The 25,666-nt window shown below is 45.0% G+C and overlaps 2 protein-coding genes across 2 annotated transcripts in view; one reads left to right on the top strand and one right to left on the bottom strand.

The window, feature by feature from the left end:
- Nucleotides 1-449: 449 nt before the first annotated feature.
- LOC142560498 (iripin-2-like) lies at nt 450-1,874 on the bottom strand. Its single transcript, XM_075672652.1, has one exon. It carries the CDS (start codon nt 1,850-1,852, stop codon nt 644-646), a length of 1,209 nt encoding a protein of 402 aa, XP_075528767.1. The 5' UTR covers nt 1,853-1,874; the 3' UTR covers nt 450-643.
- Nucleotides 1,875-14,538: 12,664 nt separating this feature from the next.
- Nucleotides 14,539-25,666, top strand: part of LOC142560495 (tyrosine-protein kinase receptor UFO-like) — a 42,776-nt gene continuing 31,648 nt past the window's right edge. The window contains exons 1-5 of the mRNA XM_075672651.1: nt 14,539-15,214; nt 18,224-18,301; nt 20,818-20,927; nt 22,437-22,626; nt 25,300-25,396. Of these exons, the coding sequence (XP_075528766.1) occupies nt 18,259-18,301; nt 20,818-20,927; nt 22,437-22,626; nt 25,300-25,396 (440 nt within the window). The 5' untranslated portion in view covers nt 14,539-15,214; nt 18,224-18,258. The remainder of the gene's footprint in view (nt 15,215-18,223; nt 18,302-20,817; nt 20,928-22,436; nt 22,627-25,299; nt 25,397-25,666) is intronic.

The raw sequence follows: 25,666 nt of genomic DNA, 5'->3' as shown, positions 1-25,666 counted from the left end.
AACAAGTCTTTTTTTTTTTCACTTCCTCCTGCACACTACACTTTTTATATATAACTAACTATTTCCTTTCTTTTTTTCTTGTTTTTGTTCTCGTCTTCATGCCTGTTTTTTAACCGCCTCATTTATGGCCAATTCCCCACTGTGGGTATGCACCAGAATTATTCCGGACAGCAACAGCAACTAGCCTCCCTTTTCAAACGTTGCAGGCGATGATGATGACCTCAAACCATGGCGCATGAAAATTAAGGGGGATTGGCCGAAACCCGAGTAGTGCAGGAAGCGCACTAATTGGTTATGCATTTAAAGTTCAATAAATGAAACGAACAAGAGGAGAAAACAAGGAGTGTGTTGCGCCCCTTCAGGCCGCAGTTGTCAACCTGCTCTGGTCTTCCATTATGTCCGGTTGTGTTTAAGTTACGTACCCTTAATGTTAAAAGACGGGAAACCAATTCTCTATCCGCACAAGATTATTTATTGGTCGATTGCATTTTGAGTCCCAAAGCAACGCATGGTATTCGAGCGACGACGCCGAAGCGAAGAGTCTCGCGGAACAATTAAGATGCACAAACTCAAGTTTGCGAATTGCTCGCACACTCGTAGGGGACGTTAGAGGCACTTTGTTATACGTAAGCGTGATGACGGATCACTTGAGACTCCTAACCGCCCCCATGAAAAGCGCTTGCTTGCTCACTTTGTCCCAAATGAAGAACGCGAAAGGGTGCTCAACGCGGAACGGAGTGGGAAGCATAGGTCTAACGCTTTTCGCCTTCGTCCACCTCACGCGGACCGACGTGACGGCAGCAGCCACAGTGCCTTCCTCGCTCACTTCGACCATGGCCTTGTGCTTGACATCGGACACCGCCAAGTCGTTCCGGTCGCTGATGCCTGAAAAGTCCGCACCGTCGCCGAAGGCGCTTTCCAGTCCCAGCCTACGGAGCGGTGCCACGAGGTCGTAGTCGGTATGCAGCTCGAACTTGGGCAGCCACAGGTGGACATCCCTCTGCGTTAGATGGCTCGCGATCTTGTCCACCAGGCCGGCTGTCAGGCGGGCTTCGACCGTCGACAGCCCGGTCCTGCTGTTCGGGAGCACGATGATCATGCCGAACCTGTCTCCCGCGTAAGGGACTTCCAAGGCCCTTGCCTCCAGTTCGTCCACATCGGCGTAGCCGAAGTACCGACGCACCGACATGGTGGCCACATTCACCTTGTCTCGACCGTGGTTGTAGAAAGGCAGCGGCTTGGTGTTACGTGCTTGGAACTTGGTCACCCACGTTCCCTTGAAGTAGACGGCGTTGATGAGAAACGCTGCGGTGTTCATTGGCAGAGCCGCGTCCAGAAGCTTCGGGATCTTTCCCTTTGTCTTTTCTTTAACCCATTTGTTGATTTCGGCCGTCACTCTCGAGCCATCCCGAACGAAGTCAACGGATCTCGCCTCGGCTTGGAAGTACTTGACCACGTCACTCCTGTACTGGTCCAGGATCTTGAAGTCCTTCTGGATGAGGACCGTGTTGGCTATGTCCAATGTAGCGTTTGCGGGTTTCGTCTCTAGGAATGACTTGTATGCCGTTAGCGCAACGTCCCTGTCGGCGAGCTCAGCATCCGAGAGTCCCAGAACAGAAGATAACTCCTCGAGGGTCTTACCCCCAGCTCCGGCGTAGAGCATTCCCAAGGCGATGCTGATGCTCGCTGGTGAAAAAAAGACGTTCTGGTCGGCCGTCTTCGAACAGAGTTCCTTGAAGAGCGCAACGCCGCTGAAACCGTTGTTAGGCCGAGCATGCTGCTCGGCACCTTGGGCATAGGCTGGCGCTAGGAATGCTGAGCACAGCATGACAGCGGCAACGACTGAAGCCATCTGGAAGCCGCTTGTGCTTTCGAGTGATGCGAGCTGCTTCACAGGTGAACCTTTATAAGCGAGCGCGGACTTCCATTGTTCCCTTATCATTGCCCGCGACAAACATCACTGAGGACACTCCCCGAATAAGCAAGCAGAACGTCCCTTGATTTCCTTTATCGCCTTGTCCAGGTGCCACGGGTTTTTACGGATAATTGTACGTTCATAGCAGCGTCAAACAACTGACCACTGCGTGCACAGTTGCTGAATAGAACTTGAGTGTTTTGCGCGAATTATCTGTGCAATGTCGTCGCCTGGTGCAATTGCAGAGCACGTGTTTCGAGGTCATGACAGGATGAATACTTAGGCGTACATTTCAATCCAAATATGTTATTTCACTGCAGCGAGTTGTATATTATATAGAAAACAAACATCGCACAGTTTGTAACGCAGAGTAAAAAAGGGAGACTTCCAGTTGCGATTCAGACAAATGTAAACTAGTGAGATAAAGTGTCGGACATTTCTTTTTGCTATGAAATTGACCTGTACGTACCGCTCCTAAGTTGAACACAATAGCTTCACGCTGTTGAACATGCAGGGGAAAAATCACCAATATCATTGTTTTCTTTTTTGTTTCGTGAAAAGTGCGACCACTACCTTCTCCATTAATTGTTTTGTCACTGTTCGACAAGCAACTGCTAGCGCCCGTAAAAACTTTCCACTGTTCGGATGCCACGATTAGACGTACCAAATTTGTGCCCCCGAAGTTTTGTTTGTTTGTTTGTTTGATTGATTGATTGATTGATTGATTGATTGATTGATTGATTGATTGATTGATTGATTGATTGATTGATTGATTGATTGATTGATTGATTGATTGGTTGATTGATTGATTGATTGATTGATTGATTGATTGATTGACATCCCAAAGCAAGACTGGGGCTACGAAGGACACCGGAATAAAAGGTTCCGGATTATATTGAACATCTGAGTACTTAAATAAGCGTCTGAACTTAAGCTACATGGGCGTTTTTTTTTTTCGCCCACATCAAAACGCGCTCACGGCGGCCGGGAGTCGAACCCGTCACCTAGCGCCCAGTAGGAGAATGATACAGCCACTGGGCCACCAAGACGGGCGGGTGTGTCGCAATTTCCATTTCCGGAAATGTTTGCAAGCATGCAAAATGGCTACACGAAACTGCGTTCGACCGGAACTTGCTCGCCACAGTTATTCGCTTCTACAAAATTTCCGACTCGTCCGGTAGTCGTCAATGTCTGGCTGCAGGACAACTGGCGACGTCCGGGGGGCCTTCAGGACAGCGCAAGGTTACAGCAACGTACAAGCACGCAAGTGGTCAACAGAATAGCAGTCGTTGGGTCTACAACTGTCCTGAAAAGTGAACGTCAATCAATCGAGGAAGCGCTGCTGCATCAAATGAAAACCTTATGCAGCTTTTGAATTCGAATTCGTCCTAGTTGAACAAAATATACAAGGAGGGAGTAGCCACGAAAAGCTACTGAGATCAGCAGCTTGGTGGGGTGGCTACCCCTTTTCGCAGCAGCAGCAGCAGTTTACAAATACTTTTCATGCAAATAACTGCTTTTACACACATGTACAGAGAATTAGCTTACAAGGGAACATAAGCGCTTTGCAAAAATACAAAGGAACAAAGCTTAACGTTGGTAGAATACAAAGAAAATAAATAAAGACAATATAATTTGCAGAATGTAATCTCGCATAGCTTCTTTGTTGTTGTTTTGACAACAGTGACACATCTACAGATTTGTAGGCGAAATTGTTCGGCAAAGCTGGAGTAAAATAAATTATTGTTTCGCGTAGACGCTATGAAAAATAGGTATGTGCCAAATATTGGGGCGACGCGTAGTGCATACAGCAATAATTTCTCTCAATTCTGAAGTGTCGCTGTAAAAAAAAAAAATGATTTTTTGTGACTGAGCAGTATGACTAGAGTAAACAAGTTATAATAGTCACATTTACATCCTCAAATTGTTAAAAGAGTTGTTTCATGTGAAAATCACATGGGGACGTTTGCAATTATTCTAATACCTAGTATTTATCTGTACCTTATAAGTACCTGTATTTAGAACAGTCGGTTTAGAGTCGTTTTTGTTGTTGTGCCCTATACGAGGTGTGCGCAAAATAACTAAGAATGGGCTAACAAGTTATTTAGTATTACGTTGAGGCATGACGTACGTAACGTCAACGTAATACTAAATAACTTGTTAGCCCATTCTTAGTTATTTTGCGCACACCTCGTATGCGCAAAATAACTAAGAATGGGCTAACAAGTTATATAGTATTACGTTGACGTTGAGTATTACGTTGTAGTATTAACGTAGAGTATTAACGTAGTATTACGTTGAGGCATGATAATCAACAAGCGTAAGACAGCGGACATCAGAAGCTATAATATGGATAGAATTGAACAGGCTCTCAGGAACGGAGGAAGCCTAAAAACAGTGAAGAAGAAACTAGGAATAGGCAAGAATCAGATGTGTGCGTTAAGAGACAAAGCCGGCAATATCGTTACTAATATGGATGAGATAGTTCAAGTGGCTGAGGAGTTCTATAGAGATTTATACAGTACCAGTGGCACCCACGACGATAGCGCAAGAGAGAATAGCCTAGAGGAATTCGAAATCCCACAGGTAACGCCAGAAGAAGTAAAGAAAGCCTTAGGAGCTATGCAAAGGGGGAAGGCAGCTGGGGAGGATCAGGTAACAGCAGATTTGTTGAAGGATGGTGGTCAGATTGTTCTAGAGAAACTGGCCACCCTGTATACGCAATGCCTCATAACCTCGAGCGTACCGGAATCTTGGAAGAACGCTAACATAATCCTAATCCATAAGAAACGGGACGCCAAAGACTTGAAAAGTTATAGACCGATCAGCTTACTGTCCGTTGCCTACAAAGTATTTACTAAGGTAATCGCAAATAGAATCAGGAACACCTTAGACTTCTGTCAACCAAAGGACCAGGCAGGATTCCGTAAAGGCTACTCAACAATAGACCATATTCACACTGTCAATCAAGTGATAGAGAAATGTGCAGAATATAACCAACCCTCATATATAGCTTTCATTGATTACGAGAAAGCGTTTGATTCAGTCGAAACCTCAGCAGTCATGGAGGCATTACGGAATCAGGGTGTAGATGAGCCATATGTAAAGATACTGGAAGATATCTATAGCGGCTCCACAGCCACCGTAGTCCTCCACAAAGAAAGCAACAAAATCCCTATAAAGAAAGGCGTCAGACAGGGAGATACGATATCTCCAATGCTATTCACAGCATGTTTACAGGAGGTATTCAGAGGCCTGGAGTGGGAAGAATTGGGGATAAAAGTTGATGGAGAATACCTTAGCAACTTGCGATTCGCTGATGATATTGCCTTGCTTAGTAACTCAGGAGACCAATTGCAATGCATGCTCACTGACCTGGAGAGGCAAAGCAGAAGGGTGGGTCTGAAAATTAATCTGCAGAAAACTAAAGTATTGTTTCACAGTCTCGGAAGAGAACAGCAGTTTACGATAGGTAGCGAAGCACTGGAAGTGGTAAGGGAATACATCTACTTAGGGCAGGTAGTGACCACGGATCCGGATCATGAGACTGAAATAACCAGAAGGATAAGAATGGGCTGGGGTGCGTTTGGCAGGCATTCTCAAATCATGAACAGCAGGTTGCCACTATCCCTCAAAAGGAAAGTGTATAACAGCTGTGTGTTACCAGTACTCACATATGGGGCAGAAACCTGGAGGCTTACGAAAAGGGTTCAGCTGAAATTGAGGACGACGCAACGAGCTATGGAAAGAAGAATGATGGGTGTAACGTTAAGGGATAAGAAAAGAGCAGATTGGGTGAGGCAACAAACACAGGTAAACGACATCTTAGTTGAAATCAAGAAAAAGAAATGGGCATGGGCAGGACATGTAATGAGGAGGGAAGATAACCGATGGTCATTAAGGGTTACGGACTGGATTCCAAAGGGAAGGGAAGCGTAGCAGGGGGCGGCAGAAAGTTAGGTGGGCGGATGAAATTAAGACGTTTGCAGGGACAACATGGCCACAATTAGTACATGACCGGGGTAGTTGGAGAAGTATGGGAGAGGCCTTTGCCCTGCAGTGGGCGTAACTAGGCTGATGATGATGATGATGATGATGATGAGGCATGACATGTCCACATTTGTTAAGTATACCCGCGGTATTGCACAATTTTTTACGAGTTTGTTTCACAGTTTGTTTCGCGGTTTTAAAGTGAGCTTCATAGGCGACAGCCTCCTTTGTGATGTGCTTAGCCTATTGTGTTTGTCCATATTTTAAAATGTCTTTAAACCACCATATGCTGTAATAGGTGATGGCATTCAACATCCCGAAGCTACACGTAAAGCAAATGGGGAGGCCGCGGGAGCATCGTACTTCCGATATCTCCCTCTATATTCCTGTTAGCTTTGCTCCTGTACGTAGGACTATACGAGAGACGCCATGGAAGGAAGGGCTGCGAATAAATTATTTACCAGCTGGGGCTCTTTAATGACACACTGAAGAGAGAGGGAGAGGGAGAAAAGAAAGCAGGCTCGGCTGTATAGATAAATTGCGCCAACGTAATCCTAGGCGCCATGTTGGTGAACCAGCACTGTGAGCAGCCGCGTCCGTGAGATCACGTACAAACTATCTATTAGTAAATTAGCCTTCTAGAACATCAAAAAGAAAATACTGTTCTTACCGTGACAAAAGGCTCGATAAGTCAGAAAAGACGTGTGGCGACGCCACCTTCAAGTTCCTGCACCAGCTCGCATTGTCGTCGTTCCTTTTTTTTTCTTTTCGTATTCTTTTTCACTCATCTATCGCATCCCTTTCCCCGGTACAGGGTAGCCAACCGGAGATAATCTCTGGTTAACTTCCCTGTCTTTCCTGTGTATTTCTCTCTCTCTCTCTCTCTCTCTCACTCACTCTCTCTCACACACACACACACACACACACACACACACACACACACATATATATATATATATATATATATATATATATATATATATATATATATATATATATAGACTGCATCGTACTCTAAATGAGCCAAAGAGCAAACGTCGCAAGTTTCAAGAACTTTCTACAGCCTCCGAGAAAATACGAGAGAATTCTTCGAAATGCGTCACGCCACACTGACGGTGTACCGGTGCTGAAAATCTGGCGCGAAATTCAAGGAATGGGAAATTTTGCTTTATAACCTTTCCCTTCTATAGTAATCGGCCTCCTATCGCGGAATTAACGAAAATATAACGAGTTTTGGGACAACACTATGTCAGCCCAAAGTGAATTGCTGGTTTATCTGTACAGTGCTGCTTTTACGTGCCACGAACGTATCCACACGCCAACCTCATCCGTGTGCGGCCGCCGCGACCGGAAACCGCCTAGACGACCAGGTGCTCGGCGGTGTCACATCATAGACAGCTATAGCCACCGTTTCGGTTATCGGTCTGACGTCACTTTGGTTTCGTGTCATCAACAGGCCGGGGCTTCACGCCTACTCAGAGGTCGCGGCACTCTGCGATGTAATATCGGGGAGAATGACGCAACTTCAGCGTGTCTCGCGCGTACCGCATTTGCCCATGCACGTACGAAGTGCCGTGTTCTCCGGTCTGTAGTAAGCCGTCCGCGATGCAGCAAGATGGCGAGACAGGCGATGTTCATTCATCGCCACGGTCTTTTTTTTTTTTTTTTTTTTTTGAAGCGGGACAGTTGACGCACATAGAGGCGACTGTGGCGCGCTTATCAAATATGCCGGTGCTGAGTAAAGCGTTTTCCTGTCGCTTTTTTTTTTTTTCTTACCTCTAGCTCTGTGTGTCAGTAGGGTTCCGATGTCCGAAAAAAAATTTTGCGATGACCGTCTGCGATCGTCCATGCCTCTGCATGATAGCCGTGCCTTTCAGGTCGGCCTGCTACGTTAACGTAGCCGCTACGCAGTTTCCTAGCGTGGCCGCGAACATTTGTTGCACGCGATATCGCCGATGCAAGTCAAATTAATCCGGCGCAGTGCGCAAACATAATGATGGGGACCACCGTTTTTTTTTTTTTTTTTAGAAACAACCGTTTATTATATTTTTTTTTAATTGCAACGTCATTAGACAAGCAGACAACGAAGTCAGGCAAAGAATAGGGTAAATTATATCATGTCCATCTTAAATGTAGAAATAAGGTAAGCGGAAATGAAAAGTAGACGGAAACACAACTTGCCGCCGGTGCAAGTTGGCCCACGTCTATGCGGCACTACGTATGCGCTACTTTATTACGCACTTTGTTACGCAGACAAATTACAGAACCATTTTTCTGTTCTTTTTCTTCGGTTTCGAACTGAACTACGCAATCGACAACACCCTTAGCGTCACCGATCGCCGCCGCACGGTGATCGATAGCCTCGGACGCCACGGTTGCAAAAATGCCGAGCGAACGCCTCGCGTGCGGGTAATTTGCGCCCGGACGGGAGTCGCCCGCATGTGTAACGCTCTCAACCACTCGTTCAGGAATGTTCACGAAGGCCAGTAATACGCCCACGCAACATTCGCCACAACAATGGTCATATAGTGTTACCCCAATTTTCGCTAAATGTGACTCGGTGGCATACGCAGTTCTGCGGAGAGCAACGCGATAACTTTTGCGCCGCTCGTAAGACAACCTCATATAACGCTCCAGAGCACTTGCATATGCGTAATTTACTGCAAAAACCTCAATTAGCGCCCCCCCCCCACCTCCCGCCCGTTAAGCTTTGCCGACACATCGCCCACTACCTGGACCTTATCCTTCCACCAAACATAAGTTAGCTACCTCATTAATTTCTCCGAGGACACTTGCAGGCGAACTTCACGTCATGCATGGAAAAAAAAAACATAAAAGAGGGTCCGATAAACATTTGTAGCGCCCCCAATAATTATGCCAGCATCGAACGTGAAAATTTCCGAGCACATTGCAGTTAACATGCCCCCCGTATTTCTACAAAAATATAAACTTTGTTTATACGGAACGTCCCCTCCGGACATTGGAAAACATACAGGGTGTTTCAGCGAACACTTTCAAAAATATTTAAAAGTTGCCTGTGGCAGATATCACAATTCTAGTTGGTGAGCTGGTCTACTCGAAGCGACGGGCAATACCTGCACACAAAATTGAGATGCAAAATCGACTAATTAATAAAAATACACGAATTAAGCGTTTAGCTGATTACACTATGGCCCACATTGCAATTTACAAATTCTAGCTGTGGAGTTTGCAAGGCGGATTCATTTGAAACGACTTTTCAAGATAACACCAGTTTCGAGATATAAATTCCCAAACTTTGCGGGGAAATGCATTGGCGTTCCAGTTAATTTGTTAACAAAACGACGTTTCATGCACTGAAGCACACAAGTAACTAGAACGCCAATGCACTTCTCCGCGAAGTTCGGGAATTTATTCCTCGAAACTGGTGTCGTCCTGAGAATTCCTTCCAAGTGCGCAAGCGGAAACCTTGCGAAGTCCACTGCTAGAATTTGTAAATTGCAATATGGGTCATAAGATCATTAGCTAAACATGTTAATTAGCGAATGCTTGTTAATTAGACAATTTTGCATTGCAATTCTTTATGCAAGTAGTGTCCGCCGCTTCGAGTAGACCTGCTTATCAACTAGAATAGTGATATCTGCCACAGGCAGCCTTTAAAAATTTTCCAAAGTGTTCGCCGAAACACCCTTTATATGAAAGCAGCAGACCGACACTTACGAGCACTTGCTAAATGAAGGTTTTTACGAAGGCTGTACTTAATACACCTTGGCACATAAAATTGCGATATATAGCGCAAAGTTCGCTGAACTTGATCGTGATGACATTTGTAGTTGTGCCAGGCCAGCCATAGCTAAATATTGCGCCACTCGTAAAACACGCTCACAGCGCTCCGGAGCACTCAGCATACGCAATTTATTGCGAAGACCGTAATTTACGCGCACACTTTGAACTCTGCGTACCAGCTTAAGTTTTTCATCACCTTGAGATTGGAAGGTTACAAATACAGCACAATTAAAAACAAAGCAAGCGAAGTAGTTTTCCTAGCATGAAAATGCCCTTAGTCTGTGTACTGTCCCGAAATTTATTGTTCTTCTCGAATTTCGTGGTATCAGAACTATAGGTTCTGCGGAACGCGCTTGGTCACGTGTTGCTAACACGGCGATGACAATCACGCGAGCTTTGTAGTCTAAATAGCACATTTTCGCTCTTTATGTATACCTGAAAGCCGCTGTGAACTGCTGATTGGTCCCAAAGCAGTGCGAATACTGATGTGATTTGTGTTAACGCGCGTGAACGAGCTCAGCCGTTCCTATACGTACGCTTTTTTACGCAGTCTATATGTCTTATACAGCTTCTGTGTTCTAAATCTGAACACAAAATTTATTCCATTTGGTTTTGGTAAATTGGCTCTGACACGCTTGCGCACGTCTACATATCAATCGAATGGATTTGGTGACACCACTGAACCAGCAGCGCTTAAACGCATTCAAATAGGTTTTGTGAATAATAATGAAACTGCAATTTTGTGAGCACAATGTGAAGGCTACGATGATCACTGTGCTGTGAAGCACAATCAAAAATGTGAAGGCTACCAATGTGAAGGCAACTGTTGGTTCATCATGGTCACGGAGCCCATTCATCGTACAGCGAGTTTCGGTCGCTTACATGTACTTTTATGCGTTGCGTATTGCAATCACTCAGTTCAGCCCTTGGGCGCGGCCGGGCAGCCACCATTGACCTTTAGCGCAACCACGTGACGTGACGTCACGACAGCCGGAGGAAAAGCTGGGCCCCAACTCGCGCGGTCGCGCGCGGCCGCAGCCACCACCTGACTCCCGCTCCTCTCGCTAGGGGCGCTGCGCCGGCGCGTGACGTCACGGAGGAAAAGCTGGGCCCCAACTGGCGCGGTCGCGCGCGGCCGCAGCCACTACCTGACCGCGTAATATGCAACGCATTCTTGGCTTAACCAAGCTAAGCCTGGCCATATTTTTTGAATATTGGACTGCGTTCTAAAAAGCCATTTTTCAAGCAACCTTTCTAACTTATTTCAATTGTCCATTCAAGCCAATAAAAATGGCGCTAATTGATAAATATAAAACTTTGCTGAAAACAGACAAAAAAGTCACTAAATCAAGCGACAAGGTCGCTAAAATAGCAACACTGATTAAATACCGGTAAATTATGAAAAGCAAATCCGATCGTGTGTTTTCAAAGATGGTTAGGTTAGACGGCCCCAAGAAACACGGTGTGATGCAAGGGATGGTAGAAAAAACTTGTTTTCGACCGCCCAGCGACAGCTTTCTCAGCAATTCAGGCTTGCAGGGCACGTCTCGCACCTCGAATTGAGCTAACTCTTCACTGCTTATAGTATGGCCAGCCGAGCGTCATCTGCAATACCGCACGTGGCGGTGACGCCTGAAAAGCAATCCTAGCTTGCCAGCATATATTCTGGGATCTGCGAAAAGCAAAGAATGTCGTGGTCAGTGCTCCTTCGAGAAAAGATCTGGCGCTTACCAACGCTTCGTTTTCAATCAAGTCTTACAGAAACAGCATTCTACGGTACCGATCTGTCAATGTTTAACCTCTGGCAGTGCTACTTGCCGCGTGGTCTACCAAGCAGAAAAAGCACCGTCAAGTTGTGTCCGTGCGTGCTCGTTGTGCTCTCCGCGATGGCCTTCGAATGATGGGACTATATTGCTGAATACCATGACTTGCCGTGCTGCAAATGACGGAAGCGATTGGTGACGTCACCGCCATCGTCTTTTCGGTCACCATTTATGACATGAGCAGCCGACGAAGGCAAATTCGCTTTTCTTTTTTCTTGTTTGATGCGGACAGCATTGTTGGCAGTGTCAGACCAACTTTCTTTTTGGCTATCTAGCTATCTCACCAAAAATATGGGCCGATACCGGAGATAGTGCAGTCTAAAGATATATGCCGATCCCGCAGGTAGTTCAGTCTAAAATGCGGGCTGTTCATGGGGGTATGGGATACTGTATGTGTGCCGCTCTTCAGTGAACTTATATGACGCCATTTGAGTGCGTGTCACAGGGTGTGTGTGCCCTAGCTTGGGGCAAGTGGGAATTAGCCACTGTGAATGTACCGCTTTTCAATGAGCCTCTTTGGCGGCAAAATGGATCACTAAGTATACGTACCACTGGGTATGTGTTTAGGTATGCGCGAGACTTTACGGCGGCGCCGCCAGAATGCGCAGCGTGTCCAGACGGAAGAGCGAGAGAGGAGCGTTGCTGTAGTACAGGTACGCCTCATTATTGACACATTCCCGCTATCCGCATACTTGGATAGCTATCGTAGATGAGTTCTGCCCGATTTTTTTATTTCTTGACAAATCGTGCAAGTAGCAGCGCCAAAATAAGTGTTATGTTGAACGATCTGGATCACAATATGCGATCTTGCTGCGAAATTTCAGTACAATGAAAGCAGCTATAAGCAGCGCAAGAACAGTTTTAATTCTTTTAAGGAAGAAACGCAGGTCGCTGTACTTGAAGTCGTCCGCGCAAGGATATGCTAGTCCACCCTATTAAATGAAGACTGAAATGTACAAACAAAATAATCGACTCAAGAAAGGTATGCGTCATCCTCGACTTTATCACGGTCCAGCAAGCCAGCCGTAATCGGTAATGCTCAAATCGCATACCCCACGTACGACAACGGAAGTTGGTCCCAAAGACCATGTTTAGTGTGCCAAAGGCGCCAAAAGAGATCGCAACTGCCGGAAACACGAGATATCCGCCGTTTTGAAAAGCACTCACTTCTTCGGACAACCAAGAGCTTTGGAGTGCCTCACGTTACGCAATGACAGGAGAGCCACTGAGAGGGTCACGTCGTTCTTTTTTGTACAACTCGACTAGACGCCCCGTTTCTGTACGTTGTATGCGTGATTCCAACGAATGTATGCACTGCACGCTTCACTTTACTGAGTGCTTGTAGCCTCTGCCACAGTGTACTAGAAGGGTTACAGTGTACCTCTGCATTACGAGAGGGATTAGCCACTACATCTTTTGCGTGCTTAGGGGATACAGTCCATTGCTGATGATGATAGTTTTTATACCATTGGACCGGACGACGCATTTTTACAGCGAAGCTGTTTACGGCTTGGTTCTGGCGGATCTCGTCTCCATTGACATAGACCAACAACTTTTCATACATGGGCCGGTCCCGAAGATAGTGCGATGCCGGACCGACCAGCGGCGGAGGTGAAGCAGGCCTTAAGTACTCCTTATACGTGGGCCGATCCCTAAGATAGTGCAATACCGGACCGACCCGCAGCGGAAATGAAGCAAGCGTAAAGCAGTCCCCATACGCGGGCCGATCGCGAAGATAGTACAATACAGGGGCTGACCCGCGGCGGAGGTGCAGCTTCGCTGGTCATCCTTCTACACAGAGTAGAAGGGCAGAGAGAGAGAGAGTAAACTTTAATGACGACCAGCAGTTCAGTCGGCTGGGCCTAGGCCTCCCACGATGGGACGTCGAGGTCTTGCCTCTTCGCCGCTTCGTAGGCCTGCTGGGTCGCCCAGAGTTGGTCGTCGAGATGGGAGCTGCGCAGGGCGGCGTGCCATCTCGACGAGAGGGTCACGGGATTAAGGTCTTGGTATTGATCTTTGCACTCTCATAGCATGTGGGGGAGTGTTGCCGATTCAGTTTTACAGACCTTGCAAGTCTGGCTCGGGTAGATGTCGGGGTATATAGTGTGATAGCGTGTGAGGGAGGGGTATGTATTCGTCTGTAACAGGCGAAGGGTGGTTGCCTGTGCCCTGTTTAACTTGCGGTGAGGGGTGGGGAAGGTTCTTCTTGCGAGGTAAAACGACTATACAAGGTCGTTGTATCTTGTAAGGCGGTCGCGTCCTGCGGGTGCACCTGCACCGTCTCCTGCACGGTTGACTTTTTTCAAGGTAATCTGGGGTATGAGCCACTCAAGGCTTTCGCCTTAAAAGTGTGAATACCATGGCAAATGTCGTTGCTGAATGCCGTGGAGTTCAGACACGGAAAAAGACTTCGAAACGCTGACCAAATTTCCTGCACCGTGCTGCCACCTCGTGACAGACAACCCACTGCCCTTAATCTCGCAGCATGGCCTCAGATCGTGCGAGCGCGATCTAGGAGGCCTTATTTGAAAAACATCAGCTAGTTTCGGTTTCGTTTTCTTGCGGCTTCCTTGCGTTTTCTAGCTCCGCAACGTTCACGGTTTTCTCAATGTTATCTGAGAAGTCCGACACTGGCTTCAGTCGACGACCACGTGTTATAGCCGTACGATCAATTTCTCTCTCTTTCTTTCTTTTTTTTTTTGCATAATCATCGAAGTGGCCGTGCAAGTCATTGCAGCAACGCCAAGTGAAAGAGGCGAAAGTCATGAAGTTGTGGAAGCATAGATGGAAGTACATACTCAACGGGCACTGATATAGGTGTTCTGTGACTGAAATGTGTTGCATGCGAACACGGCGTTATATGCGCAGACCCTGATGAAGTCCGGCTGAAGTGCGACTGGTGCAAGTCCTTCTCTCTGGTCGCAACGACGCAAATACACCTTACCTAATTAGAAAGCGCAGTCAAAATAATATTCAACGAAAAGAAGCTGCACTTGCTGAAGTTTTGCACTGTTATGCCAATGCGTGAATGTGCACGTCAATCAGCGCCGCGGGACCTCCGTGAAAATCTAATTCGCCCTTTACCAGTGTTTACATACAGCTGGGCACACGTGTTGGCATTTCATATAGGCGCGTTCACAAACGCACTTCTACGGCTCGTGCAGAAGACGGACCTGTGTTGTTGGCCCGAAGAAAATCGTCCACTTTGGACGAGGTTCAACCTTTCGGCCTGTCGTGGTGTACAGACGCGCTGGCAGCTAGCTCGCTTCCGGTGCCCTTCGCTTGAATATGTGGCGTGTACTCCGTACCTGTCCGCTCCTCTCCGTCCTGTTTGCATGAGAGGCGTTTCACGCCTGTCCGACCGGTTTTGCTTCTGCTTTTATGAACAGGCGCGTAGCACACGCCGGAGTAGGACGCCACCCATGCAACATGGCGGCGAAACCAAGCCGTTTTCAGTGCGCTGGGAGTTTCATCTGAGCCGTGTGCGGTGAAGACCGAGACCATGTGAAATGCGCCCGCAAGTGCCGTTACCCGATCCCTCCGAGGCTTCGCCCGCCAGTTCGTGAGCGTCACCTGCCGCTTGAAAACCCAGCGCGCCGTAAGGAAAGTCTCTCCGTTCTTTTGTTTCGCTCGTGACGGCAAGTGAGTGTGCCGCTCAAGGATTGCTTGCGCCGGCACTGTCTCGTCAACGACCTATGGATTGCTGGTCTCACTGATTTTTGTAAGTACCGATGCTACACCTGTACATCTTGCCCTGCGTTGCACGATCGCACAGATTCCAAGGATTCCAGCAGGCTGTTGTCATCGACGAGGCTGTCGCAGCTCGATCGCTCGGTCTCACTCCGCGAGAATTTCGGCTGCTAGCCGATGTGGCCGTTAGCTGTTGACATGAGGCCGAAGAGATTATCGCCTTGCATATCCGGGTAATTTTCCGGATCAACTTCCAAAACGTTTGTTGATGCCGGATGTTGTTCCGCTTCACAGCATGCAGGTGGATTTGAGAAGTGTTCGCGGTTGATCGCGACCATATAAACATCGTGCCTTTTAGCGAATAGTCAAGAAATGCAAATGCCCGGCCGTAGCCGCTTTGTCTTCAGACATCTGTATGAGTAAGTGAATAAAACGCGAAATTGCTGGCCCGTGTCCAGGCGCGCACGTGAAGCGACGCGTGCACGAGCGTAGTCACGCTAACTCGTTAAATTTATCCCGTTGTACTATTCTTTTCTCTCTCACTCTTTAGTGCTAGCTGTACGCGTTAACTTCAGAGTTGACATAGCTGATGTTGAACCTCGTAATGTTGAACGCTCAATGCTGCCCATGCAAGCGTAGCTCATAAGCATAACACCTTGCGGCAACGGCCGCCCAACCATGCCGCGATCGTGACTCCCAAGGAAGTGTTACAGGTTCCCCCATTGATTCACTCCTTATAGCGTGTCATCGCACTTCGACGATCGCCGACACGTACGCCGTGACGCCAGCGCTGGCTAGTTGCTGCCCGCATTGCAACCCAGAACAAGCACAATTAATTTTACTTGGTCCTGTGACATTGCTCGATCGCGGCCTAAACGAAACCAGGCGTGCGTGCTTGGTAAACATGAAGGTATTCAGAAATGACAGTTGTGCCCAGGTGTGAAAGACACGCCCTAATCGCGATGCATAATATACGTGCAACTAGTTTCAGCTAGACTTGACTTTGTCACCTTGTTTCCCAATATCTTGTGTTTTCATTTACACCTACTGTGTGGTAAGCTGGAGTAGTGTTTATTTATTTATTTATTTATTTATTTATTTATTTATTTCTCAGAATGCACCTTTACAGTGTTGCAATGGGATGAGGGGATGTGACATAAATAGACACGCAGAAATCCACTGATCTCTACTTTAGTACGTAGTGCATAGAACATAGTACAGATCAGTGGATAAATCAATCCACTAGGTAAGACCAACAGCAGTGTTAAATTGTACTCAAAACAAAGATGAAAATGCACACAAAGAAAGAAATGCTGCATGCAAACAATTAAAGCAAAAGGGGGGAATAATTTACTAAGATTCAAAAGGATATGTATACATCCACTAAGAATTACAAGAACAAACAAAAAATTTCAGCTGAGATGATACCAACATCCTGCAGCAAACGATTCAACTGAATTGACTGCTTAAAGTTGTTTCACAAATACTGATACTGTTTAGGGTCATACACTATGCACAATGCCATTTCGCAAAGAATACTGAAGAAAAGATAGATTTTCCTCATTCCCCAGCACGTCATGACGGCTGCCAGTAACCATTTTCAGCTAGCCCAATCTTCACTCTTCTGTTGCACTATAGACAAGTACTGCTTACTTTAATGCATGTTCACTAACGGCCAGTGGCGCTGAAATGAAGCTGTAAATGCAGAGACACATTCTGAACAGTTTCTGCCAGTTTAGCCTGTGAGCTTCCAATTTTTCTATATTCATAAGAAAAAAAAAGTATGCACATCTAATGCACATGTTGAAATCTATGTGAAGCAAAGCTTTAGTGAAGCAGTTATGTAATTGTATGCTTTACAACAACAGTGATGCGTACAATTTACTTTCATGCAATGTTTATGTTTATCCACCACAAAGGTCACAACTTTATTTTCAATCAATTATTATGTTTATGCACTACATCACTCATAAGCTATGTCGAAACCAGCTCCATATCAAGCACAGTTTGAGTCAATATGTGTACACAATGTCACAAGGACGAAGGCGATGCGTGATGCTTTTGGGGGGAAGAATGGTGATGACAGGTGTATGCACAGAAAAGGACAACACATGCCAAGCAACATTCAGGAATCCTGTAACTCTTGTGTCACAGAGAAGCATAACAATTCTGGACAGGCACAAACTCGGTGGCAGAGATGCTCTGTGGTTACATCAAACAAAATAAAGTAAATCAAAGAATTCATTAAATATAATTTCACCATTCCATTAAGAGATTGCTATGCTTTAGAGACACCTGCGAGTCGACATTATATGCAGAAGTTTATGTAGGAAGTTATTTTTTTGTTACGCAGAACATAGCTGCATGTGCATGGTCAGTATACAAAAGTAATATCAGCCCATTCGCTGGTACACTTACTCACTGCGCATACAACTTGAGTGTGTGTGTCCACAAGTACATCCAAGGTAGCAACCCACCCAAGAGCAGTCAGCAGCCAGGCAGACATGCCAAACTCAGGAAAATAGGCAAAGACAGTGCATGGTGCACTATACTTGCCTTGAGGAACTTTACCGCAGAGCTGGCCTGCAGGAAGAGAGATTTGTGAAAGGCTCAACAAGCATTCTAAACTTCTTGCTTTCCTACTGTATCTAAAAGACCTGTGGCACTGATAGTTCCCAAATGACATTACGTTGGTGTTACACACACTAATCCTCAATGACACTGGAGTTTCGACTAGTCATTGTGGTGTTTCCTATGTGACTAGTGACCAAGTGATGTAACATTGGTTCTCCTAACCTGCTAACACATACGTCCATGCCATCAAGTTCCTTGAATCCTGTAACCCACTTTCTGTTTATTATTTTTTTTACTCCAATGTGATTCAGATTCTTTATTTTAGAATTAACCCTGTCATGAGCTCATCTCATTGGGCTCATAAGGTGTGGAAGCAAATTAATAAAATCACACCCAAAGCTATAAGCAGGGGAACCTGCAAAGCATACCCCTTAGAAATGCTTACTTGACATTTTCACATGTGCAGCCCTCGTTCCTGGTTGCTTGGACAAGTAGGCTGGCATGGAGCGACGTTGGCTTTGGCTTTTTTTCACATGGCTTCCAGGTGAGTACTTATCTCCAGCATTCTCCTACAGCGTTCTGGAAAGTTAATGGAAATATAATTGTACTGCATTGAGGCCTATTACTTCACGCACTTTCCAGGGGCTGCTTATCTATCTATGTATCTACGCTCGTATCTAACCATTTTCCCTCCTACCTGGGTCACTGGGTAGCCAGTGGTCAAATGGGTAGTGCATCAGGCTGTTGTGCTGAGGCAACAGGGTTCGAAACCAACCATCAGATCAATTTGGGTCACTGAGTATGTGGCAACGTGAGCATATGTGCCGCTCTTCAATGAACCTCTTTCACGTCGACATGGGCCACTGTAGAAACGGGACTGGGTAGGTACCACTGTTCGAAGAAACTCTTTGATGCCAACTTGGAGTTGTGGGTACATGCCATTCAGTCTGTGCTGTTCTCTAATGGATGGAAAACTTTATTTGGTCCTGCCAGTAGTGATAATTAACCACTAAGCGGGCCGCTCCCACGTCGGGACCGGAAGGCCAAGCCTCACGACCACGTCGTGAGCCTGCTGGACAGCCCAGAATTGTTCATCCAGGTACAGGCTGCGAAGTGCAGCATCCCACCTGGATACATCCTTGATTGCCGAGTCTTCAATTCTTTCGCAAGACCAGAGCATGTGTTCGAGCGTGGCTAAAGCACCACAATCTTGGCAATAAGGCTCTGTATACGTCTCCAGATAAAACATGTTCAGTCTCCGTGGGCAAGCAGTATGTGGGTGGCGCTCTTCAATGACCATCTTTGATGCCAACTTGGGTAACTAGGTATGCGCTGCTCTACAACAACGAAAAAGATCCCTTAAATTTCTCCTATGCTGAGCGGAATTAAACCCACGTCACAAAGGTTCCTGAAGAGAGCAACACGGCACATTAGCAGGCTGTGGCATAAATACACTTGGTATGTGCCGCTGTTCAATGAACCTCTCGCCAACATGGGCTACAGAGTGTGCAGCACTTGGTTTGCGGCATGTGAGTGAACAATTCTCAGCATTCACAGGTACTGGCGCGCCACGCTTCTCATCACTCGGGAGCCACGCACTTACTTCTCGGCAGTGCCACTAGATGGTGCAACGTGTCATGAGAGAGGAGCTCGGTTGTCGCATGATGCGTTTCTAAACGTTTGCACACAACGGCGCACCATGTATTTCAGAAGCCACATGCAGGCTTCGCAGCAGCAGCACTAGGTCGCACTGAGTGTTCTTAGGGATGTGCTTAACAGAAGTCCTGCTGCAGTACACACCTAACAAAACTTGTTTCAACGGTGGCAATACATTGTGTTGCTCTATTAATTTAATGCTGAAACCCATTACCGTCGACAGTCATCGTGACATGGGTTCTGCCAAGTTTTATTTATGGATTTTATTTCTAGTGTCAATTCGTGACATCTAGTGTTCCAAGTTGGCCATAAACGGCTAGAAACTTACAAACCACAATGTGGGGACTAGAGCCAAAGAAAGCTATTGCTTAAAAAGCATCGTCAGTAGCCCTCAATCGTAGTGTGGCATGACCCAGAAAGTTGAGAACTAGCTTGATTTCTGAGATTATATAACACCCGAAGTTACCCATGGCCCGTTGAAAAATCTCAGAGTGCTGGGACTTATGTCATATCCTCTAACCACCAGGTGCATGCATCATCTGCTTATGTGTTATTTAATGACTGCAAATAAGAAAATTAGGTGATTACCAGCCCTGCAGCTTTGCCAGGATTGTTTCAACAGTATAAATCACTTATCTATAGCCAATTTAGGCAATGTAGTATTTAGTTGAAGTTGACCTTTAATGGGGTCAGTAAGGCAAACATTAAGCCAAATTGAAGCGATAAGTTTAAATGTAATTTATAGCATTTTACAATTCAGGTGAAAGCATAGTGCTGGTTGGGAAGTATTTATAGTTTGAGCCCTCAACTTTTTACAAATGTTGAAGATACAAAATTCAACTAATCAGGAGTGTCTACAGCTTTCTGTCACAGCTATAGACTGTACTGTCTCAGGTGGACTATATTGCTCATCTGTGTGCTGCATCCACTAGCGCACTTAAGGCTGAGAAAATTTACATCTAACGGATGAATACAGAAAATATTACAATTTTGTGAACAGGCCTTTCTGTGCGACTCACTTAGCCAAAGTCAAAATGTCAATGAACTTGCCACATTAATTTCTCCTACTTCATAATGTGTAGCCAAATATTTGCTACAGATCTACAAGGTCCACTTTTGTTGCATTCAGTAAACTCGATGCCTCAACCTTTCTTTAAATTATTTTTCTATGCTATCTATCAATTGTTTAGATAGTTGACAACTTGAACACCTAAGTTAGAAAATGTGCTCCCAAATGTGGCTAGAGTATAACATTTTCTCTCAAATGCAAAACAAGTTCCCTTCCAATTGTTTGGGCAGTTCCCCAAAGAGAGCTTTTATGCATGTCACAAATTTTTATTGGCGAGTAAACATTATTCCCAAGTCAAAGCTTCCTCTTAAGCCTTGCCTCTGCGTACCATGCAGCCTGCAACTCCCTCAGGGGACCTCGAATCGTCTCTCTGGAGAACTCAACAGAGACCACACTGGATATCAAGTGGACCCCAGTGGCCTCGACAAATGTCAACCTGTACACGGTAAGCATACCAGTCATGTGTCAGAATAGCTCTACTGAGATGTCATAGAAAGGAAAACGTTGTGCATTCCCTCATTCGTGATATTTCATGTGCACCTTTGCCATAGAACATTGGCACTACTTAGGAAGTGCTTCCCATTTTTCCAATCATGTAAACATTAGAATAAGAAACAGGAACAGCGCAACACAGGGCAGAGCACTGACTAGCAACCGTTGCTAGTCAGCGCTCTGTCCTGTGCTCTTTACTCGCTCGTCCTGTGTTGCACTGTTCCTGTTTTTTATTCTAAAAATGAACCAACCAGCCCCATTGAACACCCTGTAAACATAGTTGCTGTTTGAGGTGCAATGTGACATTATTATTATTTTTTTCTTTATTGGTGTAAGGAACAACTAAAAGCATAGTACAGTGAAACCTTATTAACATGTAGTTGGTGGTTAACGTAGTTCAGGTACGCACTAAGTGGTGTACTAATAATTAATTGACAATGTCAGAGATGAATGGCTACAGACTTACAGACAAAAAATCTTAATTCTCACTTACACATACACACAGACAGGTTACATTTGCAAGCAAGCAGAAAAAAATTTGTTATCTTCATTTGCAACTGCGGTGGCCATGCAGCAACGATGGCATCCTAAAACTCAGCATGACCAAGAGCCAGTTTCTGCATCAGTCCCCACTTCACTGCAAACATCCTCATGACGATCAATGCACTGTCTGCATCGGATATGGACGGGCCATCATCCATGATGACAACATGGAAGAAGCTATGGGAGCAGAAAACACATAATGGCTACCATGTTTTGACATCACTATTGGCGATGACTGTAGTACAGGAAAGGTCCATGCGCTGCAATTTCGCTATCTATGGTCTGTCTGCATGCGTGACATTTTGCCGATTCCATGCTTGTATGCGCCGAAAAATGAAGTAAATACTACAACTAATCCTCTGGCATGCATTAAACAACTACGGCTTAAGCGGTCAGCCAATACATCACGCTCAATGGCAACAGGGCAGGAGATTCATCGCGACTATACTTTAACTGGAATTACTTGTTAAGCAGGTATGCAATAATGAGGTTTTAATGTAGTGCCTTCAGCATTATGTGCTGCATGACAGTGAGCAGATGGTGCAAAACAGAGAACAATGTAAAACATAATATTGGCACAGTAGCACTGGCAATACAGTGTCAATAATGGCAAATAATATGCAAGCATAGTGTTAAAAGGCCATGTGAATTGAGCCAATTTTTACTAAATTAAAATAAAAGGTATTCTAATGCTATTATAAAGGTCTTATTGTTTTCAATTCTTTTTTTAAACAGTGAGCTCCAGAGTCTAGTGGCAGTGCAACAGAACTACTTCAAGAGGTTTGACTGTTTTGGATTGTCGTGCCTGTGATGCTCCAATTTTAAGGCTGGCCAGTGTATTGTGGTGTGAAATAACTTAAACATCAGTGCGACTTTCCCATTTTTGGCAACTTGTTTTATTGGAGAGATGCGATTGCAGGTTCGTGCCAGCCCAATTCAAACCTATGGCCCCCTGTTAGGTCCAAGCCAGGAGTGGAAGTACACAAGTGCTCGCCAGGCTGGTCTCTTGGGCCTGCACCCAGGCACCCTGTACAATGTAAGCGTGTGGGCCGACACAGCCGACGGCCCCAGTGAGACCACTTCAATCGTGGTTTGGACGGAGGTCGGAGGTTTGTCGACTTTCTTTGCTTTACTAGGTTAGCCGTTAAGCAATAAGGAAGTCTTAAAATGCACTGCGCAGATAAGCACAAGTCACAGGCACACAAACAGTGTCACTGTATTTTGAAAAAAGAATAAGCCACGACGTCAATACGTCATTATCATTGGTATCATAACAAGGTTCACTAAAATTAACCTTTTAACCCCTTAAGGGAACTTAGATTTTTTTCACTAAAAAGCTGTACCATAATGGCTTATTTTATTGTTATATGCTTAATAACATGGTTAAAACGCACAAATATGACTGCAAATAGTGTAGTGAAACTAATCCAATAAAAGTGATGATGATGATAGAATGTCTTCATAGCCATCCATGTTGAAAAAGAAAAGAAAAAAAAAACACTGTTTCCTTCACGCACAATATATCATTCAAAAAGTGGCAAACTACCCATGACAAACTGGTTAAGTCTTAAGCCAAATAGTGGCAATTGCTCATTATGAACTAAGGTTGTCAAGATTCCTTAAAGGCTTCAAAGGGAATATAAGAATAGCATGCAGGTAGTGTCATCTGTTATCAGTGGCATCTTCCGCTGTACATTTGCCTCAAATGAACACCTAAATTCAGTTTGAGAACATTTGAAAGCAGATAAGGATACCACAAAGGGTCAATGACTTTATTGCTCGGTCAGTTTTAGGAGTAGAAGAGTTAGAAAGTTTGTGTGTTTGGCACGTTTGGTGGTAGGTGGAGATGTGCTTCACCAAGAACCCAATGAGTACACTTACCACAAGAATAGATTCTCAAACATTTTGCATAAATTGCTTCATCTCCAGCAGCTGACCGATGTGGCTGATGGCAAAGAAAGGCAAGCCACGAACATTCAAATAACTTAGTTGAAGTCACATGTTTAAGAGGAACTGAATGTACAATATGGTTATTAATATTGAAGGATTTGTGCGGTGTCAATATTTTTGTATACTCTACAATTTACATTGCTCATGATGCTCAAGTGACATCAGCAACAACTGTCTCTAATTATTAAAGATGGGAAACTTGATGCAACATCACAATTTCTGCATGTCAATATTAATAGTAGTAGTGGATGTCATAACTTGTGTCAATAAGGACACTAGAAATTAATTTTCAGTTAACAGTTATATAATTACATTATATCACATTCCAATTGTGGAATCAAAGCTAGTCAAAGCTAGTCTGTGTCCAAAACATGTTCTTTTATCTATGTTAGGATGTCATTTCACCCCGAATTCAGGGATGTGCAATCACTCTTTATAACGTAGTCACATTGGACACAAACTATTATATCCGATAGTCATTATAGGCATCACAGAGCTATATACAGTTAAACCTTGATATAAGGAACTTCACTATATGGAAATTTACAATATAACAAACCATCTAACTTTTTCAAAGTTCTTGTCCACAGACCACTATGTATTTCGAACCTCAATATAACAAAATGCCACTGCCACTGCGATAAAAAAAAATGAGACAATAAATGAAACTGCCGTGAACAAAGATGGCCAAACGGTTTAATTACATGTGGCTGCTCGCAAACACATTGAAAATCAAAAGCCGCACAACAGAAAGGGGCCGGCAAAGCGGAGCAGCAAGACTTTCTCGCCACCATGTCCAAGCGCAATGAGATCCTATCGCACCGTATGCTGTGAGTGCAAGGGAAAGCATACAAGGGAAGCATGCCCAGAAGTATGGTAGCTCGATGGGTACCAAGCACATGCTAGCGGGAGAGGGGGAGTGGGAGGCAGGCGAGTTTGCATCTCCCCCTTAGCGCAGCTGTAAATGCACATGACTGTGCACGTAAGGCGTGCGCACCGCATAAGCATGGCTGGGTGCACATGCGGCCTGCACACGTTATCTTGTCTCTCTTCCTGAATGTTTAGTGCTGGAGGTCACATGATCTCTAGTTTTGGAGACGCATTGAATTCAAAGGCAGACAAAGCATTCGTTGTCCTCTGCCTGCGCTTTTCATGCTAGTGTCGTCCCCCTGCAGGTGACACCTTCAGCTAGGGCGGCAGAGTGCGCGCGAAAGTTTCCCAAGCTTTGCTTCGAACCGCTGGTGTGAAGATATTGTTGACATGGCATGAAACTGTATTGTAGGTCGCCGACTTTCAAATTCAACAAAATATAACTTTTTTTTCTTATTAAAGTTAGTTTTTCCCTATTGCCCAAATAATTGAAAAATATTAAGGCTCCTTCTGCATAAGAAAAATTCATCAGTGACTACACATTTGCACGAAAGTTCAAACTTCACAATATTTCAATATAGCAAAGTGCCATTTTACCAACTTCTTTATGTCGAGATCTAACTATATATTAGAACTGGTGTTAGTCTTAGTGTTTCTACTTAGTAAATATGGCTTGAGCACTGACTGGCTTCAGTTTTACGATTGCAATAGAATATGCACCAAAGCATAATTATTAACCTACTGCGAATTAAAAATCACTGTAAACTACTGTGACCAAATGTTAATGTAAAACTGCTACGAATATTCGCCTACAAAAATTGTCGTTTTGTCTTGTATTCCCATTTTTTAAAAACACTTAGAGAATGCCATCATTAAAATACTCTGTATACGCCTTGCAAGTTGTCTTTTTGATGAAAACTTTACTTCAGAGCACATGTCCCCTTCCACGTTACATTCTGCAGAGCCAGACCTGCCACCTACTGTACAAGTTCTGTCACGCAATGGCACCCAGATGATCGTGCAGCTCTCACCAGGGACAAGTTCCAGAGGTCCAATTACGTAAGTGTGCTACTAGCATGCCTTGCTTTTTTCTTTCTTTCTTTCCTTTTTATGATACTGTCCCCCATAAGGCCGTTACAGATTAAGGCATCACAAATACAAAACTGGGTATTGCAACAGTAAATTACATCGATTTGTCAGTCATAGAAAGTGGGTAAAAGTCATAATTTGAACAGTAGTTAAAAAATACAAACAGGGTGTTACAACAGTGAATTACATCATCAGTGTCAATCAAAGAAAACAGACGGAATTTGTACAGTAGTATAACAC

This window comes from Dermacentor variabilis, chromosome 10 (assembly GCF_050947875.1).
Source record: "Dermacentor variabilis isolate Ectoservices chromosome 10, ASM5094787v1, whole genome shotgun sequence".
Lineage (NCBI taxonomy): Eukaryota > Metazoa > Arthropoda > Arachnida > Ixodida > Ixodidae > Dermacentor > Dermacentor variabilis.
Note: the sequence above shows the minus strand (reverse complement) of the source record. Positions and strands in the feature narration are given on the sequence as shown.